This window comes from Helianthus annuus, chromosome 1 (assembly GCF_002127325.2).
Source record: "Helianthus annuus cultivar XRQ/B chromosome 1, HanXRQr2.0-SUNRISE, whole genome shotgun sequence".
NCBI lineage: Eukaryota > Viridiplantae > Streptophyta > Magnoliopsida > Asterales > Asteraceae > Helianthus > Helianthus annuus.
The window spans coordinates 118,875,813-118,894,316 of NC_035433.2; the positions used below are offsets into that span (position 1 = coordinate 118,875,813).

General features: G+C 37.3%; 2 protein-coding genes across 2 annotated transcripts; both read right to left on the reverse strand.

Moving 5' to 3' along the window:
• Positions 1 to 11,741: 11,741 nt before the first annotated feature.
• Positions 11,742 to 16,128, reverse strand: LOC110929940. The gene is made up of 6 exons (XM_022173131.1): positions 16,060 to 16,128; positions 13,606 to 15,855; positions 12,551 to 12,620; positions 12,209 to 12,272; positions 12,054 to 12,114; positions 11,742 to 11,972 (listed from the first exon to the last, which is right to left on the reverse strand). The coding sequence occupies exons 1-6, from the start codon at positions 16,126 to 16,128 to the stop codon at positions 11,742 to 11,744; spliced, it is 2,745 nt and encodes a 914-aa protein (XP_022028823.1).
• A 336-nt stretch (positions 16,129 to 16,464) lies between these two features.
• Positions 16,465 to 18,230, reverse strand: LOC110875721 (transcription factor FER-LIKE IRON DEFICIENCY-INDUCED TRANSCRIPTION FACTOR). The gene is made up of 4 exons (XM_022123929.2): positions 17,745 to 18,230; positions 17,085 to 17,267; positions 16,796 to 16,972; positions 16,465 to 16,723 (listed from the first exon to the last, which is right to left on the reverse strand). The coding sequence occupies exons 1-4, from the start codon at positions 18,213 to 18,215 to the stop codon at positions 16,619 to 16,621; spliced, it is 936 nt and encodes a 311-aa protein (XP_021979621.2). The 5' UTR covers positions 18,216 to 18,230; the 3' UTR covers positions 16,465 to 16,618.
• Positions 18,231 to 18,504: the final 274 nt, after the last annotated feature.

The window sequence follows — 18,504 nt, forward strand, 5'->3', positions numbered from 1 at the left end:
CAAGTTCAAAATGTTTGGTTCGTTCATGGAAAACAGGATTAGCTCCTATTGAAATAGCAGCTTGACTGTCGCAAAATAGATCAATTGGCAGCAAACATTCAACTTTTAATTCGTTTAACAAATTTTGTAACCAAATTAATTCACAAGTCGCTGAACACATTGCTAGGTATTCAGCTTCCACAGTTGATCTTGAGACAGTACCTTGTTTCTTGCTTTTCCAAGAAACAAGGCAATTTCCCAAAAAGATGCAGTAACTAGTAACAGATTTTCTGGTGGACAAACATTTTCCCCAGTCCGAATCTGCATAACCATATAACTTCAAACTTTCAGACTTCTTGAAACATAGTCCTTTACCAGGACTCTGTTTCAAGTACCTTAACAACCTCAAAGCTATTTGCAAATGAACATCTTTTGGACTGTGCATATACTGGCTAAGAAACTGGACAATATAACTAATATCCAGTCTAGTTAACGACAAGTATATTAGTTTACCAATTAACTTTTGAAACCCAGTAATATTTTTTAAAATCATTTTGATTTTTTTTTCAATTTTTGAAGTAACAACATAATTCTGCTCAATGGGATTACTAACAGGTTTGCAACCTAAAAAACCAAATTCACTTAACAATTCCAAACAGTATTTTCTTTGATTTAAACTAACACTATCTTTTTCATACAACACTTCAATACCAAGAAAGTACTTCAACATACCTAAATCTTTAATTTTAAAACTGCCACTTAAGAGTTTTTTAACCTTATCAATTTCAGACTTAGAACTACGAGTAACAATGATATCATCCACATAGACAAGCAGTATAATAAACACAAAATTTTTACACATAATAAACAATGAATTATCACATTTACTTTGAACAAACCCAATACTAAGTAAAACATCGGTCAGTTTTTCATTCCACTTTCTGGGTGCCTGTTTAAGTCCATATAAAGACTTAACTAATTTACAAACTTTAGTCTCATTTTTTGAATAGTAACCCTGAGGTAATTTCATGTAAACATCTTTAGTTATAGCACCATATAAAAACGCATTATCGATATCAAGTTGATACATAGGCCAACTATTTTGAACAACAAGAGTTATAACATATCTAATTGTCACCATTTTTACCACAGGCGAGAAGGTCTCTCCAAAATCAAGACCTTTTCTTTGATTAAAGCCTTTTGCAACTAGCCTGGCTTTAAATCTTTCTATCTCACCGTTAGATTTATATTTGACTCTATAGACCCACTTACACCCTATTGGTTTCCTATTAGGTGGAAGATCAGTTAACACCCAAGTATCATTCCTGAACAAGGCTTCCATTTCCTTGTTCATTGCCATAACCCACCTAGGATCATTAACAGCTTCTTCATAACAAATAGATTCAACAGTTTTATTTAACGAAGTTACAAAACACATATTATCGACAGATAGACAAGAATAGTTAACAACTTTTTCTATACCATACTTAGTTTTACTATTCATAACAAAATTTTCAAATCTTTTTGGTAATACAGAAACTCTACCAGACTTCCTAAGATTTGAATTATTTCCCTCAGATGGGACATTCTTAACATTTAAGGTTCCTGTGTGCTCTGCCACGCCAGATCCACCTCCACTACTATCCTCTACCATAGATTCAGTGTGTTGAGTTTCATCAACACTACTAGTGGTGGCAGATGTAGAGGGGACTGGCTGCTGATCATCACAAGACACCTTGTGAGAATCAGTGTTCCCCTCTTCATCATCGGGAGTGACATGAACAGTGGAAGAAGATATTTCAATACTATAAAAAAATTTAAATGATTCAGTTTATCAAAAACAGTTTCATCTTGGTTATTCATATGTTCAGACTTAAAAGGAAACACAGTTTCAAAAAACTTTACATCCCTTGAGTAAAATTCCCTTTTTTTATCCAAACTCCACAACTTATAACCTTTCTTAACATTAGAATAACCAATTAATACACATTTTTCAGCACAAAAGGAAAACTTATCAGAATCATCTAAGATAGTACTAAAACATAAACAACCAAAGTTCCTAACATGCATTAAAGAGGGTTTAAAATTAAACATCAACTCATACAAACTTTTACCTAACAACATAGACGAAGGCAACCTGTTAATCAGATATACAGCAGTTAAGATACAGTCAGACCAAAAACGAAGAGGTAGACCTCCCTGAAACATAAGAGCCCTAGCCATATTTAAGAGATGTCTATGTTTCCTTTCAACAACGCCATTTTGTTGTGGCGTATAAGCACAAGTAGTTTGATGAATTATACCTTTGTTTTTACAAAATAACTTCATCTGATTGTTAACAAACTCAGTTCCGTTATCACTTCGAAACATCTTTATTCTTTTACTAAATTGAGTTAACACTAACTCATAAAAGACTTGAATATTTTCAAAAACTTCTGTTTTATTTTTTAACAAATAACACCAAACAGATCTTGAGTAGTCATCAACCACAGTTAAAAAGTACTTATAACCATCTCTACTTGTCACCTTATACGGACCCCAAACATCTAGGTGAACTAACTCTACAACACATTTAGTTTTATGATCACTTATTGGAAAATGTTCTCTAACTTGTTTAGACCTATGATAGATATCACACGGATGATTAACAACTTTATTAACACCTAAGACATCTTTTAAAATAGTTAGAACTTGGTTTGTAGGGTGTCCTAACCTACTGTGCCAAAGATTACTATTATTCAAGCTATTAAAACAGAAATTAGCAGTATTACCACTTTTATCAACAAAATACAGACCATTGTCCTGGTTACCAGTCACCAGGACTTTCTTTGACTTCGAATCCTGTAATGAACAGGTATTCTCATTAAAGACAACAATGATCTTATTATCTTTTGCCAACTTGAAAACAGATAACAAATTAACTCCATAATCAGGAACAAAGAAAACATCATTTAAAACCACCCCATCAGCTAACTTAATAATACCAATTTTAGACACTTTGGCACTAGTCCCATTTGGGTGACACACTTTCAAATCAAACTCAGACATATCAATACTATTAACCATGTGTTGATTCGCCCCCCGAATCAACAATCCAGTTATAATCAAAACCAAAGTTTATACTACTGGAACAGCAAATAAAACCACCATTAACATCATACACACAATTAGACTTACCTCCCATATTGGAACTCTGAGGATCAGACCCGGTTTTCTCACCCACAAGACTTAAGAGTTTTGCAATCTGCTCAGAAGAAAAAGGAGACAAAGAAGAACCAGAAGACAAGTTTGACTTATTGTTAGATGACACGTTCTTCTCAACCTGACCAACCCCTTTTTTATAATCTGGAGGATATCCTACCAACTCATAACATCTATCAACAGTATGACCTAACATGTTGCAATTAGTGCATTTTAGATTAGGGTTAGGTCCTCTAAATGGTTTCTTCTTAGAATCATATGGCTGATTAGACTTAGAAACAAACGAAACACTTTGACTTTTGGAACTACCACTAGTGTTTCTGTGAGACTCCTCCCTAGATACGATAGAGAAAGCAACTTTGATAGAGGGCAACGGTTCTCTTGTTAAAAGGTTTGTTCTTATAGGCTGATATACATCGTCCAAACCCATAAGAAACTGCATGAACTTGATAAGAGTTGAAAAATCATTATAACCTTTAGCTGCATTACATGAACATGTGGGTAACTGAACCATAGCATCAAACTGTTTCCACATGGTATTTAGTTTATGATAATATTCAGAGACAAAGCTCCCATTTTGAGAGATACAATTGATTTTTTTATATAAATCATAAACAACAAAACCGTCAACCTTATCATAAGTCTCTTTCAAATCTAACCAAACCTCAGATGCAAGTTTAGAAAAAACTTGACCTAAGTATAATTCCTCAGAAACAGAATTTAGCAACCAGGTCAACACAACTGAGTTGCACCTATCCCATTAACTACTCAGAATAGGATCATCAGCAGATTTTTTACATTTACCATCTATGAAACCAAATTTATTTTTAGCTTCTAAAGCTAATTTCATAGCACTAGACCAGACCCTATAGTTTTCTGTGCCTTTTAATTTTATTCCAACTTTAGTCAATGAACTAGAATCACTTGGATGCAAAAACAGAGGATCTCCTATATCCAGTTTACTTATTAAGGTTCGAGAAATTCCTTCACCATCACCCATGATAACGATGCACAAATAAACATAAAACACAAACAGACAAGAAAAAAACAAGAGAGAATACAAACAGAAACCACCTAACACGGCGAAGCTGAGTCAGGGACCAGATTCCAGGATCGTCACTCAGAGGTCCTGGACAAGTCTTTACTCAGGAGCCCACACTAAACTTAGAAGACCTAAGACACAAGACAAGAAAGGTAAAAACAAACAAGAACCAACACAATACACAGACCAGCAAACAAAAAAACATAGAAGCAACAAGTAATATGTGCCGGTCCTCACTACCCCGACTTCAACTAATCAACAACAGAAATGAAAAGGAGTGAACATAATGTCACACCCCGAAATTAGTTTTACGGATTTTCTCGAAAAACGGGCAAAGTTTCCTCTGTTTTTGGACGCCCCCAACAACACGAGTTGTCGTTATTTTATCAAAATTCAATCAACAATATAATCAATATCAATATGTTAATTTTCATCATATGTTTAAAATGTAAACTAAATTTCTATCGAGTCGGTTCAAGCTCGTTTGTCATGTAACATAAATATAACGAAATAATCGCGCCGTAAAATCTTTACCAATCCTCCCGTCGAGACGTTAACTGAGTTGACCGAGTCAACCGAGTTGACTCGCTGAGTTGACTGAACCGCATTCAAAACTGACCCGAGCCTTCCTGTTGACTGTCTTTGACTCTGTTGACCCGTACCCGAACTGAGTTGACTCGCTGACTGAGTCAACCGAACCGCCTGACCAAACCGAACCCGAGACTTCTAAAAAGTGAATCGAACATTTACAGCATATTATCATCATCAAACGTGAACCAGTCGGTAACTCAAGGTCACCGCCGCCGTCTCGGAGCACCGGTGGCCGTGCCGTTGCCGGCCACCACCGTCTTCATCATCATTATCTCGTCAACAGGAAACAACCATCATCATCCGTTTAAAAAAAAACCAAAGAAAATTAAAAGAAGAAGAGGGGTTTACACTTAATCCGTCGGCCAAAGACAACCGCCGCCGTTCCGCCTCCACTGCCGCCGTTCGACCCCACCGCCGCTGCCGTGAGCGACGGCGCTGCACCACCATCTCCGATTCTCCGATCTCCCCTCTCTCTCTCTCCTCCTCCGTGATAACTCTTTTCGTCTCTCTCTCCGCCCGTCGCCATGCCACCACGCGCCGCCACCACCAACCGTGGTGGTCGGCCGACTACCTTAGAGAGGGGGAGGATACATGGGTGCTTCATTGTGTATGTGTTCTGGGTAGGAGGGAGATGCCCCAACTTTTGTGGGTTTGGAGTGGGTATCGAAAGGGGGTGGGGGTAAACAGTAGTTGTGTGCTTGTGTGGGTAGAAGACGAGAGGGTGTTTGGCTGGTGTTATTTATACATATTTGAGAGAAAGTGAGGTTTTACGTGTGTGTGTGTATATCAGATACATGAAAAAGTAAGGTGCTCTATTTTTTCTTTTGTGTGCAGTAGAATTTCGAGGGAGAGGGAGAGTATTAGAAAGATGAGTTTATAATTTGAGATGGGGTTTGTGTGGGTGGGTATAGGTTTTATAGAGATTGGTTGAGATCTTGAAGAAATCTTACAAGATATTGTGAATCTTGTGAAGATTTTATAGGGATTTTGGAAAGATTTTCCAATCTTGTAGAGATCTTGATAAGATCTAATATATTATGTGTAGGTTTAGGTTTGTGGATTTTGGGCTTGGGCCCATGGCCCACAAGCCCATCTTATGTGTAAGCGGCCCGTAATTCCTACGAGACCCGATATCGCAACCCAAACTCCATAAGTGTCGAAAGAATAAAATTTTTAAAATTAAAAGGCGTATAATAGTGGCGTTTTCAGTATTTTGTACGGTATCAGTTCGTTGTCGCGTAATATTCAGCAGATTTCCTGTAAATCACCACACGCGCACTATATAGCCGAACAAACATTCCTGGGCACTCCTGGTTAAGTTAATTTGCGCTGTAAACACTAGTTATTATTGCGTTAATCACCTGTTAATCACGTAATTTAGAGCCGTAAATCACCGGTTGTCACATTCTCCCCCTGTTAATAAAATTTTGTCCTCGAAATTTAGACTACGTTAACTCCTTAGAGTTACGTTATGCGTAAGTAAATACGAATAATGTCAAAGGAAACGAGACATACTGACCAAGTTAACAGGGGTCCAATAAAAGAGGAATTTCAGCCAATCGAATTCCAAGTGGACGTTTACAATATGCAAATGAATGTGAGAAACAATAACATTCACTAGGAGAAGCTTAGAATCAACAAGCCCAAACGAAATAGTTTTGCATGAAACGCTCGATCATGATCAGCCCAAGCTGCAAGTTCTACCGACGCCACAAGGTGTCGTAGTGAATGAAACAATTCAAATATAGCGGTGATCGAACAAGTATCACCTGTGTTTTGCATAAAATGCTCAATCATGATTAGCCCAAGCTACAAGTTTGTACTAACACCACAAGGTGTCGTGATGATTTAAATAATTCAATAATAGCGGTGTTCAAAATAATTCACCATGTTTGAAATCAAATGAAAGCGTAATAAAGTGAATCTGAAAGTTTGTTTCGAATGACATCATAGAATTTTCAATTGAAAATGGAACATCAAAGAAACATTGTTTTCGATCGACGATGAAAAGGCAATAAATATCGCAAAGCATTCGATCGATAATGAAAGAACCGTTAATAGGTACACCGGAATATAGAAATAAATTGGTGTACCACTGTCTTAACACACGATTGTGTTAAGACCGCTTTAATGTGATAAATCAAAGCGAATTTAAAGCAAATCAATAAATAAATAATTTAAATCCATGCATGAGATGTGTAAACGAGATTAGCGCAAGCTTCTATTAGTGAAAACACCATCACAAGGTGTTGAAATCAACAAACAACTTAATGGAGTCGTAGCCCAAACAAGTCTACTACGACTCGGAACAAATGAAACGCTTATTCGAAACGAAACCACATGCGTAACAAACGATGCATGCGTAAAATATGAATTCCTCAAGGAATGAAGCAATTGAATATTCGTTATACTGAAAGAAATGATCGTGATACAATGACCATCAAGAGGAGTAGAGATACGAAAATCTACTCAGTAAATGTGAAAGTCGAAATTTCAATAAAAGAAATTGAAGGACTTTACTTGGGGTTGCATGTGATAACCGGTTGTTAAGGGACATTACCACGGAATGTTGAACATAGTGTATTCGTCATTATTGAGTTAGGGGGAATGCGGAGACATACGTCTTCTCCTTAGCATGACTCGTGTCGTTTGCAGGACCGCGTGCCAAACCGCCGCTTCCTCGAAAGTCGTATGTAACGTACTTCAACCTCTGTCGTCATGTAGATTGAGTTTCGTGAAATCTTGCACGACCGTGCTTTGTTTTGCGTAGGTTAACTGCTCGGTTAACTAAAATAGCAAAGACGACATAATAATGGTGTTTGTCAGAGTTAATAAACGTGGTTCCTACGTGATGACCTTTAACGAACTTCAACATGAGTTTCCGAAGGTCTTAAATGCATGTTTTCTAAGCTCACAAAGTTTTGTGCACTGTATGTAATTGTTTTATGTACCGTGTATAAAACACCACTTCAGCGTATGTTTTGAAAACAAAATTTTGACTGTTTTGTTCTTTGGCAACGGTTGGAGACCATGTTCGAGTCTTAGGCGTTCTGTACGTATTCAAAGTCATAATAGTCTAAGTTCCCAGAGAAAAGATGAGGTTAGAGCCTAGGTATCTTTACAAAAAACCCTATTTGCTGTAACCTATAGCTCTGATACCAATCTGTCACACCCCGAAATTATCAGAGCTGGCGTGACTGGACTGGTATATTCATTGCACAGCGAAAGCAAATAAGCTAAGGCTTTTAGAATGTGAACGCCCACTAAGTACTCGACTCCACAAGGTTCTCCTATTCCAACCGTGCCATAATTTTGAAATACAACCTGAGAAAGAAACATGCGAAAAATCAACATAAAGTTGAGCGAGTTCATAGTTTGTTTTGAAAAAAGATTTGAAATAAATCTTTTTTAACAACCGGTTTTTGAAAATATTGTTGAGAACGAATTAAAAATCATTTTCTTGTCATGTTATATGGAAACTCGGTATTTGTAACGCATTATATTCGCAAAAACCTTGCTCTTGTAAACTCTTGTGTTTGTATAACTTGTATAATCGTCAACGCCTACCCTGACTTTGGCTTCATGCCCACATAATCCTATGCTTTGAATTTGTATAAAACATGGTATGTAATTTGTAAAGACGTATTGAAACTGAGTTCTGTATATGTAAGGAATACGAGATTGTTAATGGTTTGCAAGGCCATTAACATATGACACGACATAGGAAGCATCCAAACCATAGGCATTTTTCTAGTTGTCGATTAACGACTGAGACACAAAAGCACTACTTGGTACTAGTTATCACTAAGAGTGTGGCTGCCCAAAAACCCATTAGATCTAACCTTTTGTTCTGCGGTCTTTGTATGTACACGATTAATGGTGCTTATGTTACCCTATTCATGACATGATATTTTGTGTCATTCCTTAGTTTAATGTACCCCTTTGTACTTGTATTTTCCCATAGTTTAGAAAACTAGAATTCGTGTGTATGCATATTTCGAAAAATACGCTTGTTTGAAAAACCGGTATAAAACATAAGCTTTTCGTAAACCATTTGTGTCAGTTAAAACTTTCTTGTAAAATGGTTTAGGAATATGTAATTCTTGTATGCTTTGCAAAAAGTGCATGTCTTTCCACCCCGAAAACATTTATAAAAATGTAAAACCGTAAAAAGGTGGGGTTATGAACTCACCTGAATATTCCTGTGCAAAGCTAGCTATATACGACTTTCGTAATGTCGTTTCCAAGACGTGACTCGCTAGCGTGCATTCTACAATATTCCTAACACGGAATATCTTATAAGTTTCTAAATAAGCGCAGTAACTAAACTACGCGTCATCGAGCTCTACCGAATCGTTAACCAACGATTCGAGGGTAAGTTGTTAAGTTAATGGAAACGATTAAGTCATATATGTTAAGTACCGTTTATTTTCGGTAATAACTAATAAGTCTTGAAAAGACTTAATTCTCGAGATATTTAAAAATAAGTAAATATTTATATCAAAGTATATAAATATATGGTTAAGATCGCTCGTCGTCCCGAGAAGTCGTTAGTGTATATAGAAACGTTCGTATGAAAGTAATATAATACAATTGTATTTTATATATTACGTCTTGTATATATGTCAAAGTATATGTAGATTCCGTTTAGGCGTTGAAAATAAATATAAAAGTTATATTTATTTTATAAAAGAATCGTCGAGTTGTTGTGTTTGAAAATAAATATATAAAATATTTATTTTTATAAAAGAATTCGCGTTGTACGACATTTGAAATAAATATATAACTATATTTATTTTATAGAAAGAATTCGTATTGGTTGATACTTGAAAGAATTGTCGAAAATAATGAAAGAATTGAAAATACTATATCACGTTTTATTTTATAAAAGCATTGTCGAAAATAATATCAAATTGTCGTTTTTAGTGATGTTGTAAAGTGTCGTCGATATTTGTATTTTTGTTACTAAAAGATCACTTGAATTCCGATAGTTCATTTTATAATAAAACGCGTTTTAGTTTTACGGATTTTCTCAAAAAACGGGCAGAGTTTCCTCTGTTTTTGGACGCCCCCGACAACATGAGTTATCGTTATTTTATCAAAATTCAATCAACAATATAATCAATATCAATATGTTAATTTTCATCATATGTTTAAAATGTAAACTAAATTTCTATCGAGTCGGTTCAAGCTCGTTTGTCACGTAACATAAAAATAACGAAATAATCGCGCCGTAAAATCTTTACCAATCCTCGCGTCGAGACGTTAACTGAGTTGACCGAGTCAACCGAGTTGACTGAACCGCATTCAAAACTGACCCGAGCCTTCCTGTTGACTGTCTTTGACTCTGTTGACCCGTACCCGAACTGAGTTGACTTGCTGACTGAGTCAACCGAACCGCCTGACCAAACTGAACCCGAGACTTCTAAAAAGTGAATCGAACATTTACAGCATATTATCATCATCAAACGTGAACCAGTCGGTAACTCAAGGTCACCGCCGCCTCTCGGAGCACCGGTGGCCGTGCCATTGCCGGCCACCACCGTCTTCATCATCATTATCGCGTCAACAGGAAACAACCATCATCACCCTTTTAAAAAAACCAAAGAAAATTAAAAGAAAGAAGAGGGGTTTACACTTAATCCGTCGGCCAAAGACAACCGTCGCCGTTCCGCCTCACCTGCCGCCGTTCGACCCCACCGCCGCTGCCGTGAGCGGCGGCACTACACCTCCGTCTCCGATTCTCCGATCTCCTCTCTCTCTCTCTCTCTCTCTCCTCTTCCGTGATAACTCTTTTCGTCTCTCTCTCCGTCCGTCGCCATGCCACCACGCACCGCCACCACCAACCATGATTGCAAAAGTCGCTAGGCGCTCCCTAGTCGGATTTGGGAGTAGTACTCGGCTTAGGCGGAGATTACTCGGGGAGTAATTGGCCTGGGAGAACAGTACTCGTGCCTCGGCAGCCTACCTTGTAGCGAGTACTCGGGGAGTACTCGGAGCCTAGGCGGGACTTTTACAACCATGCCACCAACTGTGATAGTCGGCCGACTACCTTAGAGAGGGGGAGGAGACATGGGTGCTTGATTGTGTATGTGTTCTGGGTAGGAGGGAGATGCCCCAACTTTTGTGGGTTTGGAGTGGGTATCGAAAGGGGGTGGGGGTAAACAGTAGTTGTGTGTTTGTGTGGGTAGAAGACGAGAGGGTGTTTGGCTGGTGTTATTTATGCATATTTGAGAGAAAGTGAGGTTTTACGTGTGTGTGTGTATATCAGATACATGAAAAAGTAAGGTGCTCTATTTTTTTCTTTTGTGTGCAGTAGAATTTCGAGGGAGAGAGAAAGTATTAGAAAGATGAGTTCATAATTTGAGATTGGGTTTGTGTGGGTGGGTATAGGTTTTATAGAGATTGGTTGAGATCTTGAAGAAATCTTACAAGATATTGTGAATCTTGTGAAGATTTTATAGGGATTTTGGAAAGATTTTCTAATCTTGTAGAGATCTTGATAAGATCTAATATATTATGTGTAGGTTTAGGCTTGTGGGTTTTGGGCTTGGGCCCAGGGCCCACAAGCCCATCTTATGTGTAAGCGGCCCATAATTCCTACGAGACCCGATATCGCAACCCAAACTCCATAAGTGTCGAAAGAATAAAATTTTTAAAATTAAAAGGCATATAATAGTGGCGTTGTCAGTATTTTGTACGGTATCAGTTCGTTGTCACGTAATATTCAGCAGATTTCCTGTAAATCACCACACGCGCACTGTATAGCCGAACAAATGTTCCTGGGCACTCCTAGTTAAGTTAATTTGCGCTGTAAACACTAGTTATTATTGCGTTAATCATCTGTTAATCACGTAATTTGGAGCCGTAAATCACCGGTTGTCACACAGAACGATCTTACAGCGGGTGCAATTATCTTCTACAAATATCAGATCTGTAGTTTTTCAAGAACTACAAAATCTGATATAGAAAACCACGAAGAACACTTCCGGTTAGTTTGCCCTGAAACTTCTATGGTTTCAGAGACTAACGTGGAAATCAGATCCAAGAAGCAAACAGAAGTCACCAGCCCAAGATCTAGGGTTTCGTCCGGCAACACCAAGTCCTCACTAGCTCTGAGAAGATCAGCCTCCAAACACAGTTCCCAAGAAAAGAAACCCTAACAACAAAGCAATAACCGATCATAAACAAGCAGCGGATAACCTAAGAAATCAAACCAGGAGCTATCAAGCTCTGATACCGTGTAAAAATTGTACAGATCTATGATAAACAACCGAGAATCAACCAGAACACAAACAGGTCTATGATAAACAATAAAGAAACAAACAGAAATACGAAGAATAACGACAAAAACGTGACCAAAATTTTATTGATTTAACCCAAACCAAAAAATACCCAACTGAAACCCTAGATCTTACACAGTAAGATCTGTAACGATTATCAACAATACAACGATCAACTGATGAAATATCAGTTGATCAAATATAAGAACGACACAGAAAATACAAAGATCTTCAAGATGAGATCAACAAGATCTCTAACAAACTCCAAGCTCGAGAGCAACAACTATGAGAGAGAACAAAGTCTGGTGATTAAGGGGAGATATTACGCAACAGTAATACAACCCTCTTATATACCAAATCTAACAAAAAATACAACCAGACCCTTCAAAACATACACATATAACCTTCAAGTTAGCAAGTTTCCATTTCAGGCTTTCAGCCCTTAATAACTTACAGCAGCCACCTCCATCTTCATTTAATGTACCAGAATAGTCCTTTGCTTTAATAACCTGTACCATACTCAACTGAAACATTAGAACCACTTGTAACAGCAATAACAAACTAATTCATTTCACATTTGAATGATAATATTTCAACAGGTACCATTAGGTCCTAGGTTCGATTCCGACTAGGAGGTTTTCCCATATTTATTGGGTTTCCTTCTGAATTGGTGTATAGACATTGTAGCCTAGGGGAGAAGGATATGATCTGGTAGTTCTTCTGGTGGCACGATAATACTCTAGTGGTCCGTCAGTGATCCAAAGTTGTTGTTCAAAAAAAACGCAAAACTCAGTTTTGATATTTAATTAATATACAGAAATAATATAGCGTCCGTCAATTAGTACCCTAGGCTTTTTATTATTATTATTATTATTATTACTATTATTATTATTATTATTATTATTATTATTTTCAAGTGGTATCTTGAAAGCAATGTTTTAAAATCCGATTTTTATACCGTAGTGGATTTGGCTCAGAAATGGTTTAACCGGATGTATCGGACGGTTCAACATGGTATATACGGCGGTTTAACCGGTTCTACCGGATGGTTCAACCGGTACAAGCTATGACTTGTTCTCAATATCTGCCTATCCGGTTCCAACCTCCAAGTCTCCAACTAATGTGTTAACTACTCAGACACGACGTATGTATTTATCTGTATCAAATACGTTAACGCCAACCAACGACTAATGACTTTGTAACAATTTAAGCAACTTGTGATTTAATCTAAAAAGAAACTACTATTTTGGGTAATTGGTGTCTCAATTAAGTGGGATTATATACGCCCGGATAAAAAGAGTTAAAAACAAAGTTTCAAACTTTAAATGTTCACACTTTTTTTTTGAACGGTAAAATTCTATGATTAATAGAACAGGGCCAGCATATGTTGTAAAAACCCGAAGAACAATACAAAAACAAACAAAACAGAATACAAAGTCTAACACACCCAACTAAAATCTACTATCCTACTATATCTCGAATATTAAAATCCGCCCATCACTCCCATACCACGTCTCTGAATTTAGATCTACTTTTTAACCAAATAAAGCTCTCCACCATTATCTTTTCTACTATATCATTACTGTTACGAGTGATGCCTTCGAACTCCTTTTCATTCCGAGATTTCCATATATTCCACATGGTTGTTTGAACCACAACGCTTATAATTTTCTTCCACTCATTTGATCCTGTTAATCCGTTAGCATACTCTAGCGCTTCCTTACACCCTTGAAGATCCGTGGCCGCCGGCAACTTTAGCCAAATGAATACCTTTTCCCAAACTGCTTTCGATGATAAGCAGCCACATAATACGTGATCTTTAGTTTCCTCTTGTGTCTGACATCTTAAGCATGACTGGTTTATAACCCGTATCCTTCTCCTGATGAGTTCCTTCTTTACTGGGATTCTCCCGATCGTCGTTCTCCACGAGAAATAGTTGACTTTCGGTGGTACCCATCTATTCCAGAACTTCCATTGTTCCTCAACCCCGGCTCCGTCTTGTTTAGTAATCTGTTTCCTGATGTCTGCAACCGAGAATTCGCCCTTGTCAGCCGACTTCCACTTCCAACGGTCCTCTCCAGTTCTGAATTTGATGTTGTTTAATTGTTGAAGCATGTTACTCCATTCAGCCCATTCCTCTTCAGAGCTTGGTGGCCATGCCCATCCTATTTTCCACTGATTTTCATTTACAAGTTTGACAACACGATCTGCAACTTTCATTTGTCTATTCGTGGCTATCTTGAAAAGTGCTGGATATCTCTCTTTAAAACTCTTACCGCCGCACCAGTTATCTAACCAGAACTTCACTGTGTTCCCTGTTCCCACTTCTGCTACAATCTCTTCTGTTGTCGAGATTCCAATAGCTCCAAGTTCTTTAATAGGCATAATTTTATAACATCTATTAGTGTCGTGTATAGCCTTTATCACTTTTGTCCATAGTTCCTCTGGTTTCGTTTTATATTTCCACCACCACTTTGCCATAAGTGCGAGATTTGCGCTTCTCAAGTCGCCCAGTCCAAATCCACCTTGTTGTCTCGGTTTTGTCATTTTTCCCCAGACTATCCAACGTATTTTGTATTTCCCAGCTTTTCTTCCCCATGTAAAGTCTCTTCTAATCGCGTCCAAAGCTTTTATAACCTTTTCTGGGGCTAAATACATTGAGAAGAAATAATTCAGAAGGGCCCCCATCACCGCTTTAGCTAATACCATTCTTCCTACGAACGATAGACTCTTAGCTTTCCAGGCTGATAATTTCTTGTTGAATTTGTCGATGACTATCTTCCAGTACTTCTCTCTTTTCATAATTGCACCAATCGTTAATCCAAGGAAGTTGAACGACATTGAACCGATCTTGCAATTTAAAATTCCAGCCATTCTTTCAACCTCCTCTTCCTCTACCCCGACTCCAAACAAGCTTGACTTTTTTAGATTTACCTTTAATCCTGTACACAACGAAAAACATCTCAAGATACGATTAAGATTTAATACATTAGACTCTGACCATTCTCCCATGAATAACACATCATCCGCATAGCACAGATGTGTTATACACGGGCCATCGTTTGGCGTGCTAACTCCACTATAGACACCTCTCCTTACTGCCCTCTTCATGATGACATCTAACGCCTCCATAGCTAGTATGAACAGAAATGGTGATAACAGATCTCCTTGATGTAACCCTCTTTCCAGTTTGAATTCCGACGTAGGCGATCCACTAACAAGCACCGATGCCCAACTTGACTTCAGACACGCACCTACCCATTTCGTCCATCTACTTGGAAATCCCATTGCTTTCAAGTTTGATAAAAGAAACTTCCAGTTGACTGAATCATATGCTTTTTCGAAGTCCACTTTGAAAATTAACATCTTTTTCTTGCTCTTTTTTGCCCAAGATATGATCTCGCTTGTGATTAATGGTCCATCAAAAATAGATCTGCCTTCAACAAAAGCCGTCTGCACCGGATTCACTAAACTTGGGATCACCTTCTTTAATCTAAAAGCCAAGATTTTTGCAATTATTTTATATATCACACCGATCAACGAAATTGGTCTGAACTCCTCTACTGACTGCGGGTTTTTAACTTTAGGGATCAATGCAATAAACGAGGCGTTACAGCCTCTTTCTATGAAAGCTCTCTCATAGAAATCATTTAATACGCCACCAAATTTGTGTTTTAATTGTTCCCAGAATCTTTTGATGAACTTGAAAGAGAACCCATCCGGGCCCGGAGCCCTATCACTACCACACGCCCATACTGCCTGTTTTATTTCAAATGTTCACACTTGGTAAATAAAAATCTAAATAGAAATTCTTTTATATAAAGGGAACCTTTAAACTTAAATGGGTGATCAAGTCAACCCATTAATGAAGTGAGTTAAACACCTTATTAAACGATTCATGTTTATGTTGACATGTTTAATAAAAAGAAGTCACCAAATAATTAAAAAGTGTTCTCTATAAACATCTTGAACCATTTTAGAGACCGCTTCAATAGTCAATTTAGTTTTGTTGAACCAACATAATTTCCCCATATCCCTCAATTTTGAGTCGTGTTATGCAAAAAAGAATGTGTTTTACATTGAAAACTATACAAACGAATACCTGTACATGTTCTAATGATAACAATACTGGTTCCGATCACAAGAATGAATACCAGTTTCTATTATAACAATACCAGTAGTGATGTCGTTATTGGTCCGGTTCATCATGGTACTATTTTGGGAGAGGGGAATGATTGGTGTTGTTTTACATTTATGTTTGTAATTTTGTTGTAAACTCATCGGTGGTGCTTTCTAGCTCGTTAAAATTAGTCTCCTCCATTTTCTGGTTAATGCATTTTATTTTCCTTGTTGTTCAAAAAAAAAAACTTAGTATTAAATAGTTGATCGATTTATGACAATTCGCTAAAACATATTGACAATCGTGATCCTGTAGCGTAGTAAATCACACGTGGCTGAGATGTATTGGATCATTGTTCACCCATAAACACATATCGATCATCACAACTTTCCTCGAGTCAGTTTAAGGTGATGGAAGTGTGTTGAATACAAAACCCTGGTTGAGGAAAGCACTTGAAAGCCATAGCTTCAAATTCGGTAGGTTTATGTCAAATCCACTTACCGTAACCTGCTTAAATACCAACTTGATAAATTTTAAATAATAAGAGTTTTATAAATAGATATTAAATTAAATTCTTACATTTAAGGTGAATGTGAGTACAAAGTTATCACCACCATCGGTTGCTAAATTCGAGCTTTGGACGTGAAAGCTCGTAATCGACTCGAGCGCTTTATGAAGTGACACTGCAACGCCTCGTCCTTTGTTGCAAACCAATCGCACGTAATATCCTTTTTCCTCTACTTGAAACATGTCCAACTAAATATTGTATAACAAAAAGGAAAAAATTTAATCTAAACATGTCTAGCTAAATCTTGAAATGTAAGATACAAGAGCTACACAAAACTGTTTATTTAGATTTGCATGTAACCTTTGATATCCTTTTTGATATCGGAAACGGGTTTGAAACATGATGCTTATTTGAATTTTGAGACGACATTTTTGGGTTTTTAGCTGCTTCAATTGTCGCAATATCCGACTTTAAATCCCTCGCTTGTCTTTGAAGATCTTGAACGTATTGTGCTGCATCTCCGACTATAGAAGCTTTATCCATCTACATATGAAAGAAATTTTATAATATGTTCCTGTGAAACCATATTCCTCATACCCTACCTTAGCTTTGCTATTGGTAGAATTTACCGAGTATATGATGATGTTCATATGAAACCATATAAAAGATAAATTGTTTTAGAAAATGGCGTGTTTTAGAAAACAATTTGGATTAGATTTTTTGTTTCTTGATTTCTAGGGTAATCGGATTTTTCTAGTCCGACTTTATAGTCTTAAAAATAAAAGAACTCGAATGAGTTGTGTGTAGAAAAATAAAGTCAAATTTCACAACACCACTTTATGCTTTTATCGACTTTTTTTCGAGTCAATAAAGTCTGACTTGGGGAACCCCATCTTTACATAACTCATGCAATTTAAAAAAGTTGTTACCCAATGTTGTTTACTTTTTTTTTTTTTTAACAGCTAATTTCTTTAATTTTTTGTCGTCTATATAACTTGTTACCCAATATTGTTTACTAACCTTGGTGATATTGGGTACCAACGCACGCAACGCGTACAACTTCTCCTTCATTCCGCTTCTTCTCTTCTGCTCCAAAATCAAAGTCCTCGTTCGATCTCCCTTGGCGCTCCCTTTCGGCGTCTCAAGTTTACCGGTTGTGGCGGTTTCAGATGAATCATCGTCTCCGAAAACATCAGAAACCTTCACATCCTCCATTTCCTGGTTCCAAATCAAACCCGAGTTCGGATCCATCACACCAATGCCAGTACCCGCACCAACGACGGCGTCATTGTGATCATTAAACAGTAACTGTGAACATGAACCGGCAAAGTGATCACCTTCGTAATCCAAACAGAAACTCTCCACCGCGGTCACGCCTTGTATGAGGGTTTCGAAATCGGGTTCGGGCATGAAATCGGGTTGGAACATGTTGAAGTTGCCATCATTGTAAAGGCTGGTTGGGTACTCAGAGTAATCTGCTATATGATCCATTTTTGCAAGCTTGAAATGATGATGATGATGCATCAACAAAGATATATATAAAAATATATAATAGAGTTAAATCAATGTGATGTGAAAGGAATCATGGAGAAAGCATCTGGTGTAGTTTTGGGTATTAAGATAATATGTTTGACACCGACCTTCTTGTTAGACGCAGACAACGGAAGAATATAAGTGGTAACACATATCCATTTTTGCATAGAATAATTTTTGCATGGATTATTTATAAACATATATACCGATCTGAAATTTAAATAGCAAGTTATTATTTATCAGTGAA

Bases quoted from the DNA above. Each gene is read 5' to 3' on its own strand.
- LOC110875721 (XM_022123929.2), bottom strand. From the start codon at position 18,215: ATGGATCATATAGCAGATTACTCTGAGTACCCAACCAGCCTTTACAAT. The intron at 17,268-17,744 runs GTTAGTAAACAA...TTTCATATGTAG, and splicing joins TGGTACCCAATATCACCAAG to ATGGATAAAGCTTCTATAGT. The intron at 16,724-16,795 runs GTAAGAATTTAA...GTATTTAAGCAG, and splicing joins TACTCACATTCACCTTAAAT to GTTACGGTAAGTGGATTTGA.
- LOC110929940 (XM_022173131.1), bottom strand. From the start codon at position 16,128: ATGGGGAAATTATGTTGGTTCAACAAAACTAAATTGACTATTGAAGCG. The intron at 12,273-12,550 runs GTAAGTTATTAA...ATATTTCATCAG, and splicing joins TGAAGATGGAGGTGGCTGCT to TTGATCGTTGTATTGTTGAT. The intron at 12,115-12,208 runs GTATTTTTTGGT...TGTTTATCATAG, and splicing joins AGATCTAGGGTTTCAGTTGG to ACCTGTTTGTGTTCTGGTTG.